At 40.8% G+C, this 25,884-nt stretch overlaps 1 protein-coding gene across 1 annotated transcript in view; it reads right to left on the bottom strand.

The window, feature by feature from the left end:
* The window catches only part of LOC120017797 (glutamate receptor ionotropic, delta-1-like), a 161,940-nt gene that overhangs the window by 115,759 nt on the left and 20,297 nt on the right, over positions 1-25,884 (bottom strand). Inside the window, exon 3 of the mRNA XM_038960769.1 lies at positions 2,853-3,058. Coding sequence (XP_038816697.1) covers positions 2,853-3,058 — 206 coding nt within the window. The remainder of the gene's footprint in view (positions 1-2,852; positions 3,059-25,884) is intronic.

Here is a 25,884-nt window from a genome sequence, read left to right as displayed (position 1 = left end):
ATTGACCAAGTCATAGCATATGACAACCATTTTGTCTAACTGAGGGATGTCTCCTGTCATATCTGGAAAATGACAAAGTAGTAGAAGTAGAAACTGATGCTGCTGCAGCATCGTTCATCTTTACAGTCGACATTGGTGTCTTGATAGAGGTCAGCTGGTTAACCTACAGAACATAAACAAATGAAAAGCATACCTGATGTTTGAATATCACTCCTTCATGTCAACCTACAGTATACCATTGTTTAATTCATTCAGATATTTTAGTGTCATATAAAGATTCAATATATTGTTGGGCTGGAACAACCAATAGTCAACACAGGAGGTTGTCATATCCCATTGAGGCCTTTGTCCTTTGCTGTCATGTCCATACAGTTTCCTTCCTCTTATGAATGAAGTTCTCAACAAATTATAATTAGGTCAGTGCCACTGGAGTTTTTTTGGACAATAATGGTGCTTTCAAGACAACTGGGAACTTTCAAATCATGACGTCAGTGATCTTCAGGTTGGAAAGTCAGAGCTCTAGAAAAATGCCTGAGTTTCCGACTTGGAATTCCAAGTTGGATGGCCACTGATTTTACAATTTTTTTATTCAGTCGGAGCTCGTTTTGTCCCTGTGTTCCCAGTTGTTTTGAACGCACTGAAGTCGGAAGTCTAGATTTCCGAGTTCCCAGTTCTTTTGAATGTGGCATAATGTCCTCTTCCAGCCTAGATGGACGTCATATTGTACAATTTGTGTCCCCTTTTCGTAGACCTAGATTAGATGGTTGCATTCAAGACAAGGTCGTTAATATTGATCTGTTTGTAAGTCTCAGCAGAGTAGGCCTAGGCTACCCCATGATTTGTCATATTAAAAAAGATTCTGCTAATGTCTCCAGTCATATCAAGTGAAGTAGAATTGCATGAAATGTGTTTATCAAAAGCCAAATTTTTTCCAGGTCAAAGAAAGAAGAAATGTTTCTGATATAGCCTATAGGCCTATGCCACTATGGGCTCAGCCATGCACAGTGATTAGATTAAGTTATATTAATAGCCTAATAAATTATAACTATCCAATCTACTCATCACATTAGGAATAGTAGGCTTTCATGAGTCTGCAAATGTGATGATACATGTATGCAATGTTTATAATAAAGGTATGGTGAAAAAATTGCTTCCCCAAAACTTGAAACTCACGCGTCGCCTATGAGAGAGACGCATGCTAATAGCTAGACTACAAGCTATTTAGCAAGCTAGCTAATGTTGGCTAACTTAGTCTTGTTGTTAACACCTGGTTAGCATAACAGCTAACAGCTAAACTAAACTCGAAATTGATTAGACTTACCAGTGATGAAATGATCAGAGCATACCCTGTACTGACAGCTGTCTGGGTCTTGACAGGCAAAAAGGTTTCTTCGCTTTTCTGACAGTTCTTGAGTTATCTCCTTGGTGTTTCATGATTGCGGGTAATATGTAAAAACACTTTTCCCCCCATTGTCTTTCCTGCCTTATTAGAGCAGTCAAATACTGCACAGAAATGTACCAACTAGTGAATAGACTAGTTTTAGGCACTGTTATCATGCAGCTTAGGGTAGCCACTCAGCTGTCGTCATTGGAAGAATTGATGTGGTGGTCTTCCAACATGGCCACCAGGAGGTGTCGTATGTCAGCTGGCAACCCTCTTTAGAGTGGAATCACCATGACAACACTGCCATTACAAATCACGTAGCCATGGTTATGGTGTTGTTCATCCAATTGCATTACCATACGGTAACAGTATATTTTCATATTAGCTACTGTAATGTAATTACAGCCATCATTTTGCTAGGACTGTCTGGGATTGGTCTGAGTGGGGAGGGGAAAACTGAAAGCTAGCTGTTATTGGCCTAGAGGTTTGGACCTCACTTTCTCATTGGTCTATTAACAAATTTAACACCTGGTGATGTCACCAGGCAGGCCAAAGCTCCGTCCCACCAAAACTGGATGAAATTTCAGACGTTCTTTTCAAACAGCTCTTACACTAAAAGGGCATTATCATCATTTTCACAATTTCACAGTATTATTCCAACCTCATGGTGTGGAAATATATATCAAACACAAGGAAATCCAGTTTTTGACTGCACTGGGCCTTTAATGATTTTCTATATCATTAACATATTTGTTCCCTTGCTGGTTTATACATTATCATATTATAATTTGGCCTCTGGAGTGCTAGGTAAATGAAGGATGTGTGTTATTAATCTATGAGAGTGATTGAGGTTGCGGGAACAACAGAAAAGGGGCTTACTGCTTATTTGTTAAGAGTAAAGAGTAGGAAAATATATAATATGCATTTGAGCATGCAGGTATGCACATATCCACCAAGACTTTGAGCTGTGGATCATGTCTCACGGCAGGAAGCAGCTCACCTGTCAAAACAGTCATGAGCAACAAGACGGCAACTTTCTTTTTTTTATGACCCCCAAAAGCCTCTAATTAATTGAAATGGAGATCAAATCGCACACAATCTACCTACACCTAGTAGTGAGAAAAACAGATGCTATGGAATTCACAGGGGGGAGATCAAAGGAGTGTCAAAACTTTAAAGCCATGGTGTATTCACTATCTGTGTTGTAATTTATTAATATACAGTGCAATGCGTATCCTTAATTTTCAGGATGATAACCAGTTGAAATTCTTTCTGGGATATGTAGGGCATTCACCTGTTTCACTGTCCAGTTGGCCTGTGATACGGTACATCTCATTTCATCTCCACATTTCAACTCCCTCTGCTGAGTCATTTGAGATTTCCCCCAATAGAAATAACATCACCATTTGACCTTTCAGTTAATCCCAAACAGAACAGAGGGTACCATGCTGGTGACCACACCCCTCACCTGGTGGATGAACACCTGTGCTCCTCGGGGGCTCATGAGAAGCACGGCCCGCCGCAGCGTGTCCCGGTAGCGGTTGAGCTCCTCAGTCCGCATGGTGCTGAACAGGTTGGTGAACACCCTGCTCACGTTGCGGTCCACCCTCTGCAGAGACACGTCCAGACCCTGCCGAGACGCCTGGTCCAGGAATGTCTGCAGTCCACGGATGTCTGAAAGAGAAGCAGAGACAAACAGTTGAAAGTACAGCCAAAAAACACAGGAACATCAGAGTCAGGTGCAACTGTAACTAAGTTGAATTGATTAACTGATTCTTTTATTACATTTTTGCTCACAACATTGACGTTTAGGTCCAAAAGGCCTTCTTGGAAAAGTGACAGTCGTGCCTCCCTTCTCTAAAGGACATTGGACAGGGTTGTCAGTTCATTCTCTGCTCTGGCATGTTCAAGGCTATTTCAGTGGCAGTAAATGTGAAAAGCTTTCAGCGATCAGCATCAAACAGCTCTGCTTCCTTTTGTTATAAGCCAAAAAATGTAATGTGTTTCAACAGGTGTTTGAATTTCTGTTGTATACCTACCTACCAATGCTTCAGTTTCAATACACAGATTTTCTCTGTTTATAGTTTACAGCCAGTGAAGTTAGTGGCGGTTGTGCTTCCCCCAGAGAAATGTTGAGGGAAGCCTCTCCAGAGATGTTGTGCGGAACAGGCAAATTAAAGGGGGAGGGAAGCCGGGATCTCCACAGAGAATTAACAAGCCAACAGCTGTAGCTGCAGCCATGCCAAATGTCAAACTGGATTTGCAAAGACTGTCTCACTCTGCACAGTGGGAATAGTGGCAATCTTCTCTGTGTGTGGGTTTGTGTTTTTTTCCCATTCTTCTCTCATTGCACCTCTAGAGGATTAATTAGTTATTCAGGACCCTCATCAGTGTTCAGAGCAGACAGTCCACAGAGGTGGAGTCTCCACACGCATGCACACATGTACGATCACACACATGCACACACAGATGCATTGTATATCAGACAGCATAAAGCTGCATGCACAAATTCGCTAGAGAGGATAGAGAACTGACAGTACTAACATACACTCACCAGTCAGCCTATTAGGTACACCACCCTGTTCAAGAAAATGGATCGCTCCTACAGACAGTGACCGTGGCTTGCTATATAAAGCAGGCAGACAGGCAGCAAGACATTCAGTTACTGTTCGATTGAATGTTAGAACCTGCAAAACGAGTGACCTAAGCGACTTTGAGCGTGGTATGATCGTCAGTGCCAGGCATGACAGATCCAGTATCTCAGAAATGTCAGGCCTCCTGGGCTTTTCACACACAACAGTGTCTAGGGTTTACCGAGAATGGTGTGACAAACATCCAGCCATTGGCAGTCCTCTGGGAGAAAACAACTCGTTGATGAGAGAGGTCAAAGGAGAATGGCAAGAATTGTGCAAGTTAACAGGCGAGCCACAAACAGACAAATAATGGCTCAGTACAACAGTGGTGCACAGAAAGACATGTCAAAACGCACAACTCGTCCCAAAGAGACTATTGCAGCAGACGACCACGCTGGGATCCACTACTATCAGCTAAAAAGAAGAAGAAGCGTCTCCAGCGTTTCCTGTTGCATCATGATGATGGTGTAAGCAGCATGAGTCCATGGACCCATCCTGCATGGTACAGGCTGGTGGCAGCGGTGTAGTGGTGTGGGGAATGTTTTCCTGGCACACTTTAGATCCCATGATACCAATTGAGCAAAGTGTCTATGCCCCGAATAATTCAGGCTGTTCTGGAGGCAAAGGGGGTCCGACCAGGTACTAGATGGGTGTACCTAATAAGTTGTGTGTTGTTGTGTTCATACTGCTCAGGGCCACAAAGGGAAATTACAATAACAAGAAAACATTTGACCAAACTCATGCAGCAGACCGACATACTGTGCACATCTGCTTTCTTCCTTGTGCTCTTTTGGGCCCATGTCTGGCCACAATAACCTCACTTCACAATGAAGAAATGCACATAACCTGGAGGAAAATTTGTGTTGTACTTTCCAAAATGTACTCTTCAGTCTTCATACTTTAAATACATTGTATTTTCTCCTGATCCCCAACTCAGTTTGAAGCAAAAGTGTAGTGTTTTCTCTCTCTCTTTGCCTAGCCTAGCCTATTGTGAAACAGGGAAAATAAGTTATTGGTTTCAAGATTTCCCTTGGTGAAAAAAACACATCTGTTTTCATCTTGAAACCAGAGAATGAGAGTAAATGTAATGGACTAGAAATGAGGCCTCAAGGACAATGGACAGGTTTACTCAAGTCATTCCCCAAGGCAAATGTATGGAGAATAACACAGCGTCAACTTTGGTCCTGCCTTTAAAAAAAAGTTTTCAGTGGCATTTCTCTCATACCACCACAAAGTTAATCGTGGATGAAAGGCGGCCATGCAACAGCTCAGGGTGAGGGCCCAGGCTAAGATGGCTGACACTGACTTCAAAGTCCCAGTGCTAAACCTAGGGCTGCCTTCCAGAGCACAGCTACACTATCCTGGCCATGGACAGGGGGCAGAAAAGAGGATTAATGGGGAATTATGGATCAGATTTCTGGACATGTTTTCTCAAGCATAACTTCTGAATACAAATCTGGAGTAAATATACTCCATCTCAGAGAGATAATTCAAGGTCTTGCAGTGAATCTGCTATGAGGCTCAGTTTCATCACACAAAAATATTAACTGAATAGGCTACCTTTTCTTGATTTTTTGGCAAAAAAAATTGACCAGAAGGTAGCGAGATGTTTTTACATGAGTTCCCATAAGCTGTTTCTCAAACCAAGTATAAGATGTCTCTGCAGACCTATTGGAGTATGATAGGCATTATGCGTAAATCTGCATTATATCACAGTATGCACAAACATTTAATAACCTTTGCTTATGATTCAATAAACTTGTGGTGAAAATAACTGCAGCAATATTTAGAAAACATTTGCTTTCATAACACCTTGATAAATAAAGTATCGTGGGCAGATGGAAAAGAGCACTTGTATCGCATACAGTACATCTTGATGGAAATCTGTTCTATATGCATCAGCCTGTTGTGTACTGAGGCAAATGCCATGACAAAGATAAGCCCTCATCCTCCCGTTCCTCTGTCAATCATGATATCAACCTCCATCTATGTTAATGCAGCCTAATTAGATTACTCAGACTCTAATCGACTTCAGTGCCTCTGATCAGAGCTTGACATGCAAGGGCGGTGGAGGCCATGGCAACCTCATTGTGTGTGTGTGTGTATAAGTGCATATGTGTGTGTTTGTACATATACAGGTGCATATGTGGGTTAATTTAAAGGGATAAACCACAGAAAATAAAAAAATCATGAAAATCCTGTCAATTTGGTGAAAGCCAATCACAAACACACATGCACGCGCACATTACGCACACACACACATGCGCGCGCACGCACACACACACACACACACACATGCGCGCGCGCGCACACACACACACACACACACACACACACACACACACACACACACACACACACACACACGCATTGTAAATCAGACAGCTTACAGCTGCATGAACAAATTCGCAAGAGAGAATAGAGAACTGACAGTGCTAACATACATTGTTGTGTTCATACTGCTCAGGGCTACAATAACAAGAAAACACTTGACCAAACTCATGCAGCAGACCGACATAATGTGCACATCTGCTTTCTTCCTTGTGCTCCTTTGGGCAAAACTATAGGCCCATGTCTGGCCACAATAAACTCACTCACAATGAACAAATGCACATAACCTGGAGCGTAATTTCTGTTGTACTGTCCAAACTGTACTCTTCAGTCTATCAATTTGGTGAAAGCCTATTTTCTATCAGTGGGTTAAATAAACAATTTCACCATGATTTAACTTGTGGTCCAACTGTGAAATCAGGAAATCATGTAGGAACTGGCCATACCTATCATGCTTTTAAAACAATGACCTCTCTAGATCACCAAATCTGCCAATAGATCGTATGGGCATACTTGTCTAGAACACATCTATCGTCTATATCGTCATGACAAAGTACAGTGCCTTCTGAAAGTATTCATACCCCTTGACTTATTCCACATTTTGTTACATTACAGCCTGAATCCAAAATGGATTACATGTTTTCCCACCCATCTACACACAATACCCCATAATGACAAAGTGAAAACATGTATTTAGAAATGGTTGCAAATGTATTGAAAATGAAATACCTCATTTACATGAGTATTCACACCCGAGTCAATCACCTTATGCCAGTGATTACAGCTGTGAGTCTTTCTGGGTAAGTCTCTAAGAGCTTTGCAAACCTGCATTATACAATATTTGCAAATTATTTATTTTTTAATTCCTCAAGCTGTCAAATTGGTTGTTGATCATTGCTAGACAGCCATTTTCAAGTCTTGCCATAGATTTTCATGCTGATTTAAGTCAAAACTGTAATTAGGCCACTCAGTGTCTTCTTGGTAAGCAAGTCCAGTGTATATTTGGCCTTGTGTTTTAGGTTATTGTCTTGCTGAAATATTAATTGGTCTCCCAGTGTCTGCTGGAACGTAGACTGAACCATGTTTCCCTCTAGGATTTTACCTGTGCTTAGCTCTATTTATCAAAAATAAAACCCTAGTCCTTGCCGATGACAAGCATACCCATAACTTGATACAGCTACCACCATGCTTGAAAATATGAAGAGCGGTACTCAGGGATGTGTTGTACTTGCTCCAAACATAGCTCTTTGTATTCAGGACAAAAAGTTCATTTCTTTGCTACATTTTTTGCAATTTTACTACTGCAAACACGATCGATGTTTTGGAATATTTTTTATTCTCGACAGGCTTCCTTCTTTTCACTCATTTAGGTTAGTATTGTGGATTAACTACAATGTTGTTGATCAATCCTCAGTTTTCTCCTATCACAACTATTAAACTCTGTAACTGTTTTAAAGTCACCATTGGCCTTATGGTGAAATCCTTGAGCGGTTTCTTTCCTCTCCGGCAATGCCTGCCCTTCAGGACATCTACAGCACCCAGTGTCACAAGAAGGCCAAGAAAATCATAAAGGACCTCAGCCACCCAAGCATGAGCCTGTTAACTCCGTTATCATCCAGAAGACAAGGTCAGTACAGGTGCATCAATGCTATTAATGTCCATGGTTTTTGAATGAGATGTTAGACGAGCAGGTGTCGACATACTTTTGGTCACTTAGTGTATGTGTATGTGACCAATACATTTTATTTTATTTAGTTAGGAAGGATGTCTGTATATTTGTAGTGACTGGGTGTATTAATACACCATCCAAAGTGTAATGAAGGACTTCACCATGCTCAAAGGCATATTCAGTGTCTTTAAAAAATATATATATTTGAACCCATCCACCAATAGGTCTTTCTTTGCGAGGCATTGGAAAACCTCCCTGGTCGACTGAGGGACCTTACAGATAATTGCATGCGTGTGGTACAGAGATGAGGTAGTCATTCAAAAATCATGTTAAACGCTATTATTGCACACAGAGTAAGTCCAGGCAACTTATTATGTGACTTGTTAACCAAATTTTTTATCCTGAACTTTAGACTTGCCATAACAAAGGGGTTAAATACTTGTTGATGCAACACATTTTAGCTTCACATTTTATATGAATTTGTAAAAAATTCTAAAAGCATAATTCCACTTTGACATTATGGGGTATTGTGTGTAGGTAGGCCAGTGACATAAAAGCAACATTTAGTGCATTTTAAATTAAGGCTGTAACACAAAAAATTGTGGAAAAAGTCAAAGGGTGGGAATACTTTTTGAAGGCACTTCATACACTGAGTGTACAAAACATGAAGAACATTTGCTCTTTCCATGACAGACTGACCAGGTGACTCCAGGTGAAAGCTATGATCCCTTATTGATGTCACTTGTTAAATCCACTTCAATCAGTGTATATGAAGGGGAGGAGACAGGTTAAAGAAGGATTTTTAAGCCTTGAGACAGTTGAGACATGAATTGCGGATGTGTGCCATTCAGAGGGTGAATTGGCAAGACGAAAGATTTAAGTGCCTTTTAACGGGGTATGGTTGTAGGTGTCAGATGCATCGGTTTGTGTCAAGAACTGCAACGCTGCTGGGTTTTTCATGCTCAACAGTTTCCCATGTGTATCAATAATTGTCCACCACCCAAAGGACATAATTGCAATTTAGCATTAACACTGGAGTGATAGATGTGCACATGATGATGTGCAAGTAGAGATCCTGGGGTGCAAAAGAGCAAGAAGATAAATAACAATATGGGGATGAGGTAGTTGGGTGTGCTATTTACAGATTGGCTGTGTACAGGTACAGCGATCGGTAAGCTGTTCTGACAGCTGATGCTTAAAGTTAGAGAGTGAGATATGTCTCCAGCTTCAGTGATTTTTGCAATTTGATCCAGTCATTGGCAGCAGAGAACAGGAAGGAAAGGCGGCCAAAGTAGGTGTTGGCTTTGGGGATGACCAATGAAATATACAGTACCTGCTGGAGCACGTGCTAACGGCGGGTGTTGCTATGGTGACAGTGGGTTTGACGACAAATATGTAGCAAGGGCCAGCCAAATAGAGCATACAGGTCGCAGTGGTGGGTAGTATATAGGGCTTTGGTTTCAAAACGGATGGCACTGTGATAGCCTACATCCAGTTTGCTGAGTAGAGTGTTGGAGGCTATTTTGTAAATTACGTCGCCAAAGTCAAGGATTGGTAGGATAGTCAGTTACACGAGGGTATGTTTGGCAACATGAGTGAAGGAGGCTTTGTTGCAAAATAGGAAGCCGATTCTAGATTTAATTTTGGACTGGAGATGCTTAATGTGAGTCTGGAAGGAGAGTTTACAGTCTAACCAGACATATTTGTAGTTGTCCACATATTGTAAGTCAGAACCGTCCAGAGTAGTGATGCTAGTCGGGCGGGTGGGTGCGGGCAGCAATCGGTTGAAGAGCATACATTTAGTTTTACTAGCATTTAAAAGCAGTTGGAGGCCACAGAAGGAGTGTTGTATGGCATTGAAGCTTGTTTGGTGGTTTGTTAGCACAGTGTCCAAAGAAGGGCCAGATGTATACAGAATGGTGTCGTCTGCTTAGAGGTGGTTCAGAGAATTACCAGCAGCAAGTGCGACATCATTGATATATACAGAGAAAAGAGTCAGCCCGAGAATTCAAACCTGTGGCACCCCCATAGAGACTGCCAGAGGTCTGGACAACAGGCCCTCCGATTTGACACACTGAACTCTATCAGAGAAGTAGTTGGTGAACCAGGCGAGGCAGTCATTTGAGAAACCAACGCTATAGAGTCTGCCGATAAGAATGCGGTGATTGACAGAGTCGAAACCCTTGGCCAGGTCGATGAAGACGGCTGCACAGTACTGTCTTTTATCAATGGTGGTTATTATATAATTTAGGACCTTGAGCGTGGCTGAGGAGCACCATGACCAGCTCGTAAACCAGATTGCATAGTGGAGAAGGTACGGTGGGATTCTAAATGGTCAGTGATCTGTTTGTTAACTTGGCTTTCGAAGATTTTAGAAAGGCAGGGCAGGATGGATATAGGTCTATAACAGTTTGGGTCTCGAGTGTCTCCACCTTTGAAGAGGGGGGATAACTGTGGCAACTTTCCAATCTTTGGTGATCTCAGACGATACGAAAGAGAGCATTGCATTGTTGGTTTTGTAATCAACTTGAGCTCCGAGAGATTTCCAAAACAATTTTCGTTTCTTACCTTATTAACTTCTTTGGGGTAGGGGGCAGTATTTTCACGTCCGGATGAAAAGCGTGCCCAGAGTAAACTGCCTGCTACTCAGGCCCAGATCCTGGGATATGCATATTATTAGTAGATTTGGATAGAAAACACTCTGAAGTTTCTAAAACTGTTTGAATGATGTCTGTGAGTATAACAGAACTCATATGGCAGGCAAAAACCTGAGAAAAAATCCAACAAGGAAGTGGGAAATCTGAGGTTTGTAGGTTTTCAACTCTTTGCTTATCCAAGATACAGTGGAAATGGGGTCATGTTGCAATTCCTAAGGCTTCCACTAGATGTCAACAGTCTTTAGAACCTTGTTTGATGCTTCTACTGTGAAGTGGGGCGAATGAGAGGAGATTGAGTAAGGTCTCTCACAGAGTGCCACAAGCTGACCATGCGCTGACCATGCGCGTTCATGTGAGAGATAGCTGCGTTCCATCGCATTTCTGAACACAAAGGAATTCTCCGGTTGGAACATTATTGAAGATTGATTCTATACATCGTTTCACATGTTTCTACGGACTGTAACGGAACTTTTTGGACTTTTCGTCCGTACTTTCCGCTGGACTTGCACGCGCGTCGTGAGTTTAGATTGTGTACTGAACGCGCGAACAACAAGGAGGAATTGGGACATAAATGATGGACATTATCGAACAAAACACACATTTATTGTGGAACTGGGATTCCTGGGAGTGCATTCTGATGAAGATCATCAAAGGTAAGTGAATATTTATAATGCTATTTCTGACTTCTGTTGACTCCAACATGGCGGATATCTCTTTGGGTTGATTTGTCGTCTGAGCGCCGTACTCAGATTATTGCATGGTTTGCTTTTTCCGTAAAGTTTCTTTGAAATCTGACACAGCGGTTGCATTAAGGAGAAGTGGATCTAAAATTCCATGTATAACACTTGTATTTTCATCAACATTTATGATGACTATTTCTGTAAATTGATGTGGCTCTCTGCAAAATCACCGGATGTTTTGGAACTACTAAACATAACGCGCCAATGTAAACTGAGATTTTTGGATATAAATATGAACTTTACCGAACAAAACATACATGTATTGTGTAACATGAAGTCCTATGACTGTCATCTGATGAAGATCATCAAAGGTTAGTGATTCATTTTATATATATTTCTGCTTTTTGTGACTCCTCTCTTTGGCTGGAAAAATGGCTGTGTTTTTCTGTGACTTGGCTCTGACCTAACATAATCGTTTGGTTTGCTTTCGTTATAAAGCCTTTTTGAAATCGGACACTGTGGCTGGATTTACAACAAGTGTATCTTTAAAATGGTGTAAAATACATGTATGTTTGAGGAATTTTAATTATGGGATTTCTGTTGTTTTGAATTTGGTGCCCTGCAGTTTCACTGGCTGTTGACGAGGTGAGATGCTACCATCCCACACACCCTAGAGAGGTTAACACAATTAAATGCAAAAGTTTTTCACAACAAATATTATTCTCACGTTTGCCTTGTTTAAAACTTCTTCTCAATAGGGGGTGCTGTTTGCACTTTGTAATAATTTCGTTCCCAAATTAAACTGCCTCGTACTCAATTCTTGCTCGTACAATATGCATATTATTATTACTATTGGATAGAAAACACTCTCTAGTTTCTAAAACCGTTTGAATTATATCTGTGAGTAAAACAGAACTCGAGTTAGAGCATTTTTCCTATGAGGATGTGAGAATGCAGAATTCTGCAAGCTGTTCCCAGGTCAGTTTATTAATTTGCCTGTCTTCTATTGGTTGAGATGCACTGCATACGCCTTCCCCTGGATGTCAGCGAATAGTGAGATTTGAAATGGAGTCTCTAGGCAGATCTGAGAGGTTATAAATAGCTTGGGAATGAAGGGTCCGGTCTTTGTTCACTTCGCTCTGACGCAGGAAGGACCTTGGCATGTCGTAGTAGAAAGCTCCGGTTATAGCTCTTAGATATATCCGGCTCTGTTTTTATTTGATATAGCTGTTAAAGACATCATAATGTTGTTATTTTAAACCGAGTTATATCAGTTTATGTCAGTATATTGCGATTTTCGGGTATTTATTTGTGTTGCGTTCTATGGAGTTGGGGATGTCTGGCCCACATGGCTAATGTTTACTGCTAATTGCAACGTTGAAGACTACATTCTACAACCGAGCAACGATTCTTTTGGACAAAGGACAACTTTCCCAAAATTCTGATGGAAGCACATCAAAAAGTAAGAACTATTTATGCTGTTAATTCGTTGTTCTGTTGAAAAATGTAAAATGCATAATCCGCCATTAATTTCCGTGCGGTCTCGCTTTAACGCACGCTGTATGTCGTAGTAACGTTAATTTTAAAAATGTAACACAGCGATTGCATTAAGAACTAATATATCTTTCATTTGCTGTCCAACCTGTATTTTTTAGTCAAGTTTATGATTAGTTATCGATTAGAATAGGTGCCTCTCCCAAGATTTCTCCCGACATTTTGTTGGCAGCTTGGCTACTTTTCTCATTGTATAACCACGATTTGTGCCGCTACATATGCACATTTTCGAACAAACCCTATATGCATTGTGTAATATGATGTTACAGGACTGTCATCTGAAGAAGTTTATGAAGGTTAGTAAAAAATTATATATCTTTTGCTTGCTTGTTACGATCACTAACCTTTGCTGCTGGTAAATGGCTTGTGTTTCTGGCTATTGTGGTAAGCTAATATAATGCTATATTGTGTTTTCGCTGTAAAACACTTAAAAAATCTGAAATATTGGCTGGATTCACAAGATCTTTGTCTTGCATTTGCTGTACGCTGTGTATTTTTCAGAAATGTTTTATGATGAGTATTTAGGTAATTCACGTTGCTCTCTGTAGTTATTCTAGTCGCTTTGGTGAGAGTTGTGATGGTGGCTGCAATGGTAAACTATGATTTATACCTGAAATATGCACATTTTTCTAACAAAACATATGCTATACAATAAAAATGTTATCAGACTGTCATCTGATGAAGTTGTTTCTTGGTTAGTGGCTATTTATATCTTTATTTGGTCGAATTTGTGATAGCTACATATGCAGGAAAAAAATGGTGGAGTAAAAAAAGTTGTGTCTTTTGCTAACGTGGTTAGCTAATAGATTTACATATTGTGTCTTCTCTGTAAAACATTTTAAAAATCAGAAATGATGGCTGGATTCACAAGATGTGTATCTTTCATCTGGTGTCTTGGACTTGTGATTTAATGATATTTAGATGCTAGTATTTACTTGTGACGCTATGCTAGGCTATGCTAGTCAGCTTTTTTACTGATGGGGGTGCTCCCGGATCCGGGATTGGGAGGAATTAGAGGTTAACCATGTAAATCATAGGAATTGGTGGTTTTGAGTGTTATCAATTTACGCTTTCATTTAATTCTCTCTCATTATGGGGAGGTATGCTATTGAAATTGCCAGCAGTAAGTAGTTCGATATTTTTTTTTTGTTAGATTTTTTTTAAAGATATCGGGTCCAAAAATGGTTACTGTTGTTTTACACCACTACATTTAATGAAAAATAATAAAATGGATGCAATACTTTGAACTGTCTCTGACTTTCTCTATGCATTAAAAGAATACTTCAGGATTTTGGCAATGAGGCACTGTATCTACTTCCCCAGAGTCAGATGAACTTGTGGATACATTTTTAAAGTTTCTGTTTAAGTCTCTTTTTTAAGTCTCTAGCATCCTAGCTGATACCCATAAACTTCTTGTCATTGCACTAATGCTAACTGGGAGTTGTGCTAGCGCGAGTTAGCAACTACCTTCAAACTGCACGCAGAGACATGCAATTTTAATTCACAAGTTTATCTGACTCTGGGGAAGTCGATAACGGGCCTCATTGCCAAAATCCCAAAGTATCCCCTTATTAAGGCCAATCTCCTGCGGTGTGCGGCAGCTAAATCAATCTCCCACCTAATACCAGTCTAATACCTCCTCCTCTGAGAAGAGAGCAGGCCATAAAGAGGGCAGTGACAGATGTCCCACTCCACACTCATTATGAAGCCCAGGTAATCTCGACACCGCCCAGGGAGGAGCATGACGCATCCAGGGCCAGTTGTGATTCACTACAATAAATGTGACTTCATATAGGTATTATACACTGAGTGTACAAAACATTAGGAACACCTAATATTGAGATGCATCCCCTTTTCCCCTCAGAACAGCCTCAATTCTTCGGGGCATAGACTACAAGGTGTCGAAAGCGTTCCACAGGGATGCTGGCCCATGTTGATTCCAATGCTAGTAAGATGGCGCTGACAGACATGTTAACTCTGCTCTAGCTCCTAAGAACCTTTGCTGTATTTTGTTTTTTTTGTGTGTTATTTCAAACATTATTAGCCCAGAACGTTTTTGTGTTATTACATACAGGCGGAAAGAACTTTTGGATATCAGAGTGGGGGTAACTCACCAGAATTACGACCAGGAAAATTACTTTCCAAAATTGGATCCTTTGTTTGAACCCCCAGGGCAATTGAACTTATCCCAGAGAATGCTCCAAGACGCCGTCAGCGGAGAAGAGGTATTCGGAGAGGACTTCTAGTCTGACTCAGGAAGCGGTCACACCATCCATCGCTTCTGAGTATATTACTCGCTAATGTTCAGTCTCTGGACAATAAAGTAGATGAGCTCAGGGCGAGGATCTCCTTCCAGAGTGACATCAGGAACTGTAACATACTCTGTTTCACAGAATCATGGCTCTCACCAGATATACTGTCTCTGTCCATACAGCCAGCTAGGTTCTCAGTAAATCACGCAGAACCCAGCAGAACCCATACAGGTGTATGTTTCATTATTAACCACTCATGGTGTGATTGTGATAACATACAAAAACTCAAGTCATTTTGTTCACCCGACCTACAATACCTCACAATCAGATGCCGACCGTATCACCTCCCAAGATAGTTCTCTCCAGTTGTAGTCACAGCCGTGTATATTCCCCCTCTAGCCAATACAACTACGGCCCTCAAGGAACTACACTGGATTTTATGCAAACTGGAAACCACATATCCTGAGTCCGCATTTATTGTAGATGGGGATTAAAACAAAGCAAATTTGAGGAAAATGCTACCGAAGTTCTATCAACACATTGACTGTAGTACTCGCGCTGGGAAAACACTCAACCACTGTTATTCTCTCTTCCGGGATGCCTACAAGGACCTCCCCAGCCCTCCCTTCGGCAAATCAGATAACGACAAAATTTTGCTCCTGCCTTCTTAAAGGCAGAAACTCAAACAGGAAGTGCCCGTGCTAAGGTCTATTCAACGCTGGTCTGACCAATCGGACTCCATGCTTCAAGATTGTTTTGATCACGCGGACTGGGATATGTTCCGCGTAGCCTCAGAGAATAACATTGATGTATACATGGACACGATGACTGATCAAGATGAGTTCATTAGGAAGTGTATAGGGGATGTTGTTCCCACTGTGACTATTAAAACCTACCCAAACCGGAAACCGTGGATAGATGGCAGCAAACCTCTCTCTCAACCACCACATTTAACCATGGCAAGGTGACTGGGAATATGGTTGAATACAAACAGCGTAGTTATTCCCTCCGTAAGGCAATCAAACAGGCAAAACATCAGTACAGAGACAAAGTGGAGTCGCAATTCAACGGCTCAGACATGAGATGTATGTGGCAGGGTCTACAGACAATCACGGATTACGTCGTGGACACCGATGTCTTTCTCCCGGACAAGCTAAACACCTTCTTCGCCCACTTTGAGGTAAACACAGTGCCATCGATGCAAACCATTTCCATGGACTGTGGGCTCTCGTTCCCCATGGTCGGCGTGAGTAAGACATTTAAGCGTGTTAACCCTCGCAAGGCTGCCTGTCCAGACGGCATCACTAGCCGCGTCCTCAGAGCATGCGCAGAACCAGCTGGCTGGAGGGTTCATGGACATATTCAATATTTTTCCTTATCCCAGTCTGCTGTCGCCACTTCCTTCAAGATGTCCACCATTGTTCCTGTACCCAAGAAAGCAAAGGTGACTGAAATAAATGACTATCACCCCGGAGCACTCACTTCTGTCATCATGAAGTACTTTGAGAGGCTAGTTAAGGATCATATCACCTATACTTTACCTGACACCCTAGACTCAATTTAATTTGCTCTCCGTCCCAATAGATCCACAGACGATGCAATCGCCATTGCACTGCACACTGCCCTATCCCATCTGGACAGAAGGAATACCTATGTAAGAATGCTGTTCATTGACTATAGCTCAGCAATAGTACCCTCCAAGCTCATCATCAAGCTTGGGGCCCTGGGTCCGAACCCTGCCCAATGCAACTGGGTCCTGGACTTCCTGATGGCCGCCCCCAGGTGGTGAAGGTAGGAAACAACCCCTCCACTTAACTGATCCTCAACACAAGGGCTCCACAAGTGAGCATGCTCAGCCCCCTCCTATATTCCCTATTCATCCATAACTGCGTGGCCACACACGCCTCCAACTCTATCATCAAGTTTGCAGACAACACAACCATAGTAGGCCTGATTACCACCAATGACCAGACAGCCTACAGGGAGGAGGTGAGTGCCCTTGTGGAGTGGTGCCAGGAAAATAACCTCTCACTCAACGTCAACAAAACTAAGGAACTGATCGTGAACTTCAGAATAAAAGTTCCTTGTCGTATACATCACTGACGATCTGAAATGGTACACCCACACAGACAGTGTTGTGAAGAAGGCACAACAGCACCTATTCAACCTCAGAAATGTGGCTTGGCCCCTAAGACTCTCACAAACTTTTACAGATGCACAGTTGAGAGCATCTTTTCGGGCTATATCACCGCCTGGTAAAACAACTGTACCGCCCGCAACCGCAGGGCTATCCAGAGGGTGGTGTGGTCTGCCCAACGCATCACCCGGGACAGACTACCTGCCCTCCAGGACACCTACATCACCCGATGTTACATGAAGGCCAAAAAGATCATGAAGGACAACAACCACCCGAGCCACGGCCTGTTCACCCCGCTATCATCTAGCTGAGACTGAGAGACTGAAAAACAGCTTCTATCTCAAGGCCGTCAGACTGTTAAATAGCCATCACTAGCTGGCTACCACCCGGTAACTCAACCCTGCACCTTCCAGGTTGCTGCCCTATATACATAGACATTGAATCACTGGTCACTTTATTAATGGAACACTAGTTACTTTAATAATGTTTACATTCTGCTTTAATAATTTCATATGTACAGTTGAAGTCGGAGGTTTACATACACTAACAGGCTGACTACACCGCTCACGTCACGTGCGCGAGCGTTGCAAACTAAATTTAGAAATCTATGTTATTCAATTATTGCACCCACACTGCTCGCGCACGCCAACGAGCGTCTGCGTTGCCAATGGCTAAAATAGAAGTCAGTTCTATTTCTGACGCAAATCACGCTGCAAGTCCTGCCTCTCCCATCTCCTCATTGGTTTATAGAAGCAGGTACCCACGTGCCATCTCCTCATTGGTTATACCCACGTGGGTGACTGAAAGACAAACAAGGTCAGTGGTGGTAATACACGTAATTTATGAAGGTTGCCAATCGCAATATAAAGTCAAGAGAAGAAAAAACCTGGAAGGAGGAGAGATGACTAGAAACGATTTGGTTGACCGTTTTATGTGTGGATTAACTGGCGGAGTAGAGGACCTTGTGCATTTCAGGTAAAATAACAACTCAATGTTTATATCCCAGGACAAATTAGCTAGCAACAGCAAGCTAGCCATAAAGGACAAATAAGCTAACAAGTGCAAGCTAGCTAGCAAGTTAAGTTAAGTCTAAGCTAGTTAAGTTAAGCTAAGTTTCCGTAAATATTTAACCCTTTTCGACCTGTCCCCCAAATAATATAATTGGTTCAGACTTTGTTTTGATATTTTAACCTGCGTGTCGTGATCGCGTTTGGTGTGGGGGGACAAAATACATTTATGCGCGTTGGCGCACGATGGCGCCACTCGTTTTTCAACCACTCCACAAATGTCTTGTTAACAAACTATAGTTTTGGCAAGTCGGTTAGGACATCTACTTGGTGCATGAAGCAAGTAATTTATACAGACAGATTTTTTCACTTATAATTCACTGTATCACAAGTTCCAGTAGTGTCAGAAGTTTACATACACTGAGTTGACTGTCCCTTTAAACAGCTTGGAAAATTCCAGAAAATGATGTCATGGCTTTAGAAGCTTCTGATAGGCTAATTGACATCACTTGAGTCAATTAAGGTGTACCTGTGGATGTATTTCAAGGACTACCTTCAAACTCAGTGCCTCTTTGCTTGACATCATGGGAAAATCAAAAGAAATCAGCCAAGACAAGACCTCAGAAAAAAATTGTAGACCTCCACAAGTCTGGTTCATCCAGAAATTTCCAAATGCCTGAAGGTACCACATTCATCTGTACAAACAATAGTACGCAAGTATAAACAGCATGGGACCACGCAGCCGTCATACCACTCAGGAAGGAGACATGTTCTGTCTCCTAGAGATGAACGTACTTTGGTGCGAAAAGTGCAAATCAATCCCAGAACAACAGCAAAGGACCTTGTGAAGATGCTGGAGGGAACAGGTACAAAACTATCTATATCCACAGTAAAACGAGTCATATATCGACATTACATGAAAGGCCGCTCAGCAAGGAAGAAGCCACTGCTCCAAAACCGCCATAAAAAGCCAGACTACGGTTTGCAACTTCACATGGGGACAAAGATCGTACTTTTTGGAGAAATGTCTTCTGGTCTGATGAAACAAAAATAGAACTGTTTGGCCATAATGACCATTGTTATGTTTGGAGGAAAAAGGGGGAGGCTTGCAAGCCAATCGTGAAGCACGGGGGTGGCAGAATCATGTTGTGGGGGTGCTTTGCTGCAGGAGGGACTGGTGCACTTCACAAAATAGATGGCATCATGAAGCAGGAAAATTATGTGGATATATTGAAGCAACATCTCAAGACATCAGTCAGGAAGTTGAAGCTTGGTCGCAAATGGGTCTTCCAAGTGAACAATGACCCCAAGCATACTTCCAAAGTTGTGGCAAAATGGCTTAAGGACAACAAAGTCAAGATATTGGAGTGGCCATCACAAAGCCCTGACCTCAATCCTATAGAAAATTTGTGGGCAGAACTGAAAAGCGTGTGCGAGCAAGGAGGCCTACAAACCTGGCTCAGCTACACCAGCTCTGTCAGGAGGAATTGGCCAAAATTCACCCAACTTATTGTGGGAAGCTTGTGGAATGCTACCCAAAACGTTTGACCCAAGTTAAACAATTTAAAGGCAATGCTACCAAATACTAATTGAGTGTATGTAAACTTCTGACCCACTGGGAATGTGAAATAAAATTGAAATAAATCATTCTGTCAACTATTATTCTGACATTTCACATTCTTTAAATAAAGTGGTGATCCTAACTGACCTAAGACAGGGAATTTATACTCTGATTAAATGTCAGGAATTGTGAAAAACTGAGTTTAAATGTATTTGGCTAAGGGGTATGTAAACTTCCGACTTCAACTGTATTTACTGTATTCTATTCCACTGTATTTTTGTCAACGCCACTCCGACATTGCTCAACCTAATATTTATATATTTATTAATTCCATTATTTTACTTTTAGATGAGTTTTTATTGTTGTGAATTGTTAGATATTACTGCACTGTTGGAGCTAGGAACACAAGCATTTCGCTACATTCGCAATAATATCTGCTAAATATGTGTATGTGACCAATAACATTTGATTTCATTTGATTTGATGCTTCAAACAAGTTGTCTGGATGTCCTTGGTAGTGGATCATTCTTGAAACATGTGGGAAACAATTGAGAGTGAAAAACCCAGCAGCGTTGATGTTCTTGACCCACTCAAACCGGTGTGCCTGGCCCCTACTACTATATCCCGTTCATAGACACTTAAATATTTTGTCTTGCCCATTTACCCTCTGAATGGCACACATGCACACTTCATATCTCAATTGTCTCAAGGCTTAAAAATCCTTCTTTAATCTGTCTGCTCCCCTTCATCTACACTGATTGAAGTGGATTTAACAGGTGACATCAATAAGGGGTCATAGATTTCACCTGGATTCACCTGGTCAGTCTATGTCATGGAAAGAGCACAGGTTTCTAATGTTTTGTACACTCAGTGTATATGCACATCCCAATAGCCTTTCTCAATATTTAGATGTTGTAACGTAATTTTTTTCAAAGTAGATGTTAGTTTTAAAAGATGCCTGCAGTTTTTGCTAGTTTTCTCTTCTTCTTGGTCAGTTGATGTCATTGATTGATAAGATATTTGTTTTCACCTGGCATCACAGGTTTGTTGCTGATCAAGACAGGGATAGAAACCAGCAAAGGTTTCAGTCATGAGGGACTGAGAGAAACAGTTGATAACAAAAGTGACCTGATTTGACTTCCACTGAAAACACCACAATGGTTTCTATTATCGTGCATTCAACCCAACAATGACATTCTTGCCTCTCGAAAGAGTCTCAGCACAGATCCAGTACAACACGTCTTCTAAACTGTCTCTTGGTTGTGGTCAAAAGCCTAATGTAAACACACTACTTTATATTTGTCAATGTCACTTCACTGCAAGACGACAAGCAGAGTAGAGGAGAGGGTAGAATGAATGATTCACTTCGTTTTGCTGTTCTCTGTCTGCTTTGGTGACTGCAGAAGGCGTGATCCGTAAATGCAAACTGAAAGAAGTTCGTTTTTCAGTTGAATAGTTAAGTTCTCTTTACTGCTCAAAATTGACTCTATTTGTGGGCTTTTCAAAGTAAAAAATAGCAGAAACATCAGTGTACTCTGTTGATGATTCATGGTCCAAGAACAGGGATGAAAGTTGCAGGGATAGGACAGTATTGGCCAGACAGAGGGTATTTATGTAAAACGTGTGTACTTCACTGTGTCCTTATTTCAACTACTGCACGTCCCTGCAATGCTACCAATCTGGAGAGATGCAGGTCACATCCCAAATAAAAAGCTGCATCATTCTCCAAATGACAACTGTTGGAGATGTTTATATAGCACAGGCATACATGGGATTACAATCTACTTTGCATGAACATGCAAGAAAATATAATTTTCAAATTGTAATAATCTGGGTGGGACACTATTCCTCTAGCACTTGTAGGCAAACAATGTGGAAACTATCGCTAACTAAGCAATAATTACAAAACCCTACACTTAAACTAAAAAGTTATGAGTTACAAATGGGAAAAGATAAGGGAAACAGAGAGGAGGCATTTAAAAGGGATGCCATTGATACATTCACTCAGATGTGAATACATGGGCATCACTACCTAGGTTTCCATCCAATTGGCGACACATTTTCATGTGAATATTCTAAAATCTGTATTAAAAAAATATGCACATATTCACATCAGAGATGTTCCCATTAAATTAACTTGTTGAGGATAGAAAGCTGTGCATGATGACGTAGTGCACATAAAAACACTTTTTGAATTCCCATGTACCAAATAACAAATACAAGCTAATTGGGTTTCCTTCGCATTTTCATCTCTAATGATGGTTTTAACATGAAAAATGTTTGCCTTATATAGTGAGTGTGCCCACTCTGGTATTGGCACGTAGCCAACAGCTCACAGAAACAGTGCTTGTAGGCCTATAAATCTTATAAAATAAATATTTATTTGTCAAATGTGCCGAATACAACTGGTGTAGTAGGCCTTACTGTGAAATGCTTACTTACAAGCCCTTAACCAACAATGCAGTTTTAAGAAAATAAGAGTTAATCAAATATTTACTAAATAAACTAAAGTTTTTAAAAAAGTAACACAATAAAATAACAATAACGAGGCTATAACAACAACGATAAAAAATAACAACAACGATATACAGGGGGTACCGGTACTGAGTCAATGTGCGGGGGTACAGGTTAGTTGAGGTAATTGAGGTAATATGTACATGTATGTAGGAGTAAAGTTACTATGCATAGATAATAAACAACAAGTATGAGGGTATAGCCTACATGATGAGATTATTAGGGACAAAAGTATTTATTATTTGTATTTGTCCAGCGGCAGCCAAGCATCGATGATCATGTCACCAGAATAAAACCCTCGATATTTATTGGAAAGGAGCATCACCTTGCACTTTCACCACCCTGTAAAGTTCATCATCATTTATTTAATCTGTAGCCTAATAAACCGATGAGTCAGAGTGGGAGGACCACACAACATGTCTTCTCGTGACTACAAGTTTACTTCGATATAATGGTTATTATATCAATATTTGTGCATATGTTTCCACCAACATTTCTCACATAATTAATTTTACAGACACAAAAAGATCCCACCTTGTCTAGCTTATTTTGTTTTGTCAACATTTGGAAAGATTACAGACAAATTAGCTTTTTCCATCAGGCCTGTCATGACATTGTTTATCCGACATGTACTTTACTTGCATAAAAAGGTTGGAAACCTGGTTAGTAACACACATCATTTAACACTGTCTGAGTTTACCCCAGAGGACACAAAACCAGCTGCTTTAACAGAGATAAAAGCAAACAGCCAAACAGTCAGTGTGACAACATTACTGTAGCAACTCTAGTCTAAACACAACATCCACTGACTGTAGCCATCTAAGGACAAACTCCCATTCTAGTCCATTTCAGCACTTCTGCAGAGATTCACTGCTACCATAACAGATTCAAAGCTGAGATAGCCTAAATCCCCACTTCACTAGCTATCGATGCTCCATTAATGCCTACATTCCAACAGAATAAGAACATGAGAGCTATACCAAATGCAATGGAGCTATGGGCTATGGACCAAAGTTGGATATCAAACGTGTGTTTGGAATAGTGTTCATGCTTTTTCTGACTGCTTGACACGACTTTGTCCTGTTCAGGTTAGGTCAAGTCTTGGCACTATGATTTACACAATGTTGGAAAAGGAACATGTCATATATACCACAGCTTAGTTCTTAAATCTTAATAATGGATTAGCCTACACATCAGAGGAGGCTGGAGTGAGGAGCTATAGGAGGACAGGCTCATTGTAATGGCTGGAATGGAATAAATACTTTTTTCCTCAATGAAGTAACTACAGATGTAGGCTCTTTGACCTATAATGTCAAGACAAAATAATCCTGCAGCAACAGGATTTGAACGTAGTCCATAATGTTGCATGATCGGAGGTTAGGCTATTAACTGGCCAAAAGTAGTCTACATGAAAGGGCAATACTGTTAATTTAACCAAGTTTTACTGTGGGTTTTCAGTGAATTTATGTAAATCACAAAGCTCATTATTGAGAGGAGGGGTGCTGTGGGATTAATCATGATACTTCAAGAAGAGGTGGGTTTTCAGAAGATAGGCAGGGACTCTGTTGTCCTAATGTCAGGGGGAAGCTCGTTCTACCATTGGGGTGCCAGGAGGGAGAAGAGATTTGACTGGGATGAGCGGGTGCTGACCCCCATATGGTCAAGAACCAGAGGTGTCCGAAAAGAGTGTTGGGGTGTAGGGTTTGAGCATAGCCTGAAGGTAGGGAGGGCGAAGCACCACCGCAACACGTAACATTTTACCTCGAACAACGCAGCAAAAGCTAACTCCTTACTCCACTATTATTTCGCTTTCAGAAGCATTAGGCTACAGCACATTGAGTCTGTTATTAAAGAATGTGAAACAGTATTGTCTATGTTTACTATTGCCTGATTGGGTTCAGGAGTCTGTTATTCATGAGTCTGTTATTAAAGAATGTGAAACAATGTGTATATTTACTGCTTTTTATTCAATCATGTATGGCTATAAATATTGTATTTATTTTCATTCATAAGGTCAGAACATTGTATATATAGCCTACAGAAATAAAAATAAATGTGTTCATATGGGCAGAATATTGTATATACATCTGTTTATATGGTTGTATAAAAGCTGAAGGCTATGTATTTTTATTTCAAAGAATGTATTTTAGTTGTATCTATTTTTTACACCATCCATTAACACCAACCATTCACTATAATCAATTTATTTATGAATAAATAAGCTTGTTTGATGGGGCAAGAATAATTAAGCCTAAAACAAAAATCAACATTCCAATGTTGAATCTCTCATGCATGTTTTTTGATTGAAAATGGGAACAATGGGAGATGGACAAATACTGATTTCAAAACAAAATGGATTACATTATAATTCATATTATCAAGACATGAGGTAAGTATCAAAATAGTTTTAAAAGATGCCCTTCCCTTAAAGTTGAACCTCGGATAGATCTTTAGTATAATAGCCTATACAGTCAACTCAAAATATAGTATTCTGTTCTTTTGAAATAGCCCACATTTTCCATATCATAATGACACTAAATGAAACATAGGCCAAATGGATTTTATGATGTTGTCCTATATAACATTTAGTTATTAGACTGTTAAAATGTAAAGGAAAAGACAGACATTTTAAATAAACATTTGATTTCTGTGGTCCAAATTTCATAATCATTTTTGTTTTCAGACGTTTTCCTTTGGTAGGCCTACCCATGTGTCCCTCCTTACTCGGAAAGCATGCTCATACCAAAGCTGATAATTGTGACTTGATTGAATTGGAATTATGTGAATAATGATGATGACGGTGAGAGCCCAGTATAGCCTTACCCTTTCATCATAGGCTATTGTTACTTTGTGTCTCTAAAGTTACAATGTTTCAATTTCTATAGTCATGTGACAAAGAGTCTGTTTTAACTGAAACGTCTGCATGTTATATTCTCATAACTGATCAAAATTCGGTATGCTATAGCCTATAGATCAGGGCTCTCCAACCTTGCTCCTGGAGAGCTACAGTCCTGTATGTTTTCGCGCCAACCCTAATCTAGCACACCTGTTTCTAATAATTAGCTAGTTGATAAGCTCAATCAGGTTAGTTACAACTGGGGTTGGAGTGAAAACCTACAGGAGAGTAGCTCTCCAGGATTAGGGTTGGAGAGCCCTGCTATAGATAATATTCTGCCCATATTAACACATTTAGTTTAGGTCATATAAAGAACAGCTATGCATGATTTAATGAAAAGCAGCAAACAGAGACACACCATTGTTTCACATTCTTTAATAAAAGACTCAAACAGAAACAGCCAACAGGCTATTCAGCTGGCTTCGCATTAATCCCGCCGAATAGGCCTACAAAGAAACTAGACATATCTCAATGAAGTTGATTGCGCGAGAGGGTCTGTGCACTGCATAGTACCTTCCACAAAAAGGTTAGTTTGACAAAAGACGCGTAAGTTAGGGAGTGCATTTCCCCTTGCTGCTCTGTAGGCAAGCACCAGGGTCTTGAAGTGGC

Source organism: Salvelinus namaycush, chromosome 22, assembly GCF_016432855.1.
Source record: "Salvelinus namaycush isolate Seneca chromosome 22, SaNama_1.0, whole genome shotgun sequence".
Taxonomy (NCBI): Eukaryota; Metazoa; Chordata; class Actinopteri; order Salmoniformes; family Salmonidae; genus Salvelinus; species Salvelinus namaycush.
The sequence above is the reverse complement of the archived record's forward strand: the minus strand, read 5'-3'. Positions and strand labels throughout refer to the sequence as shown.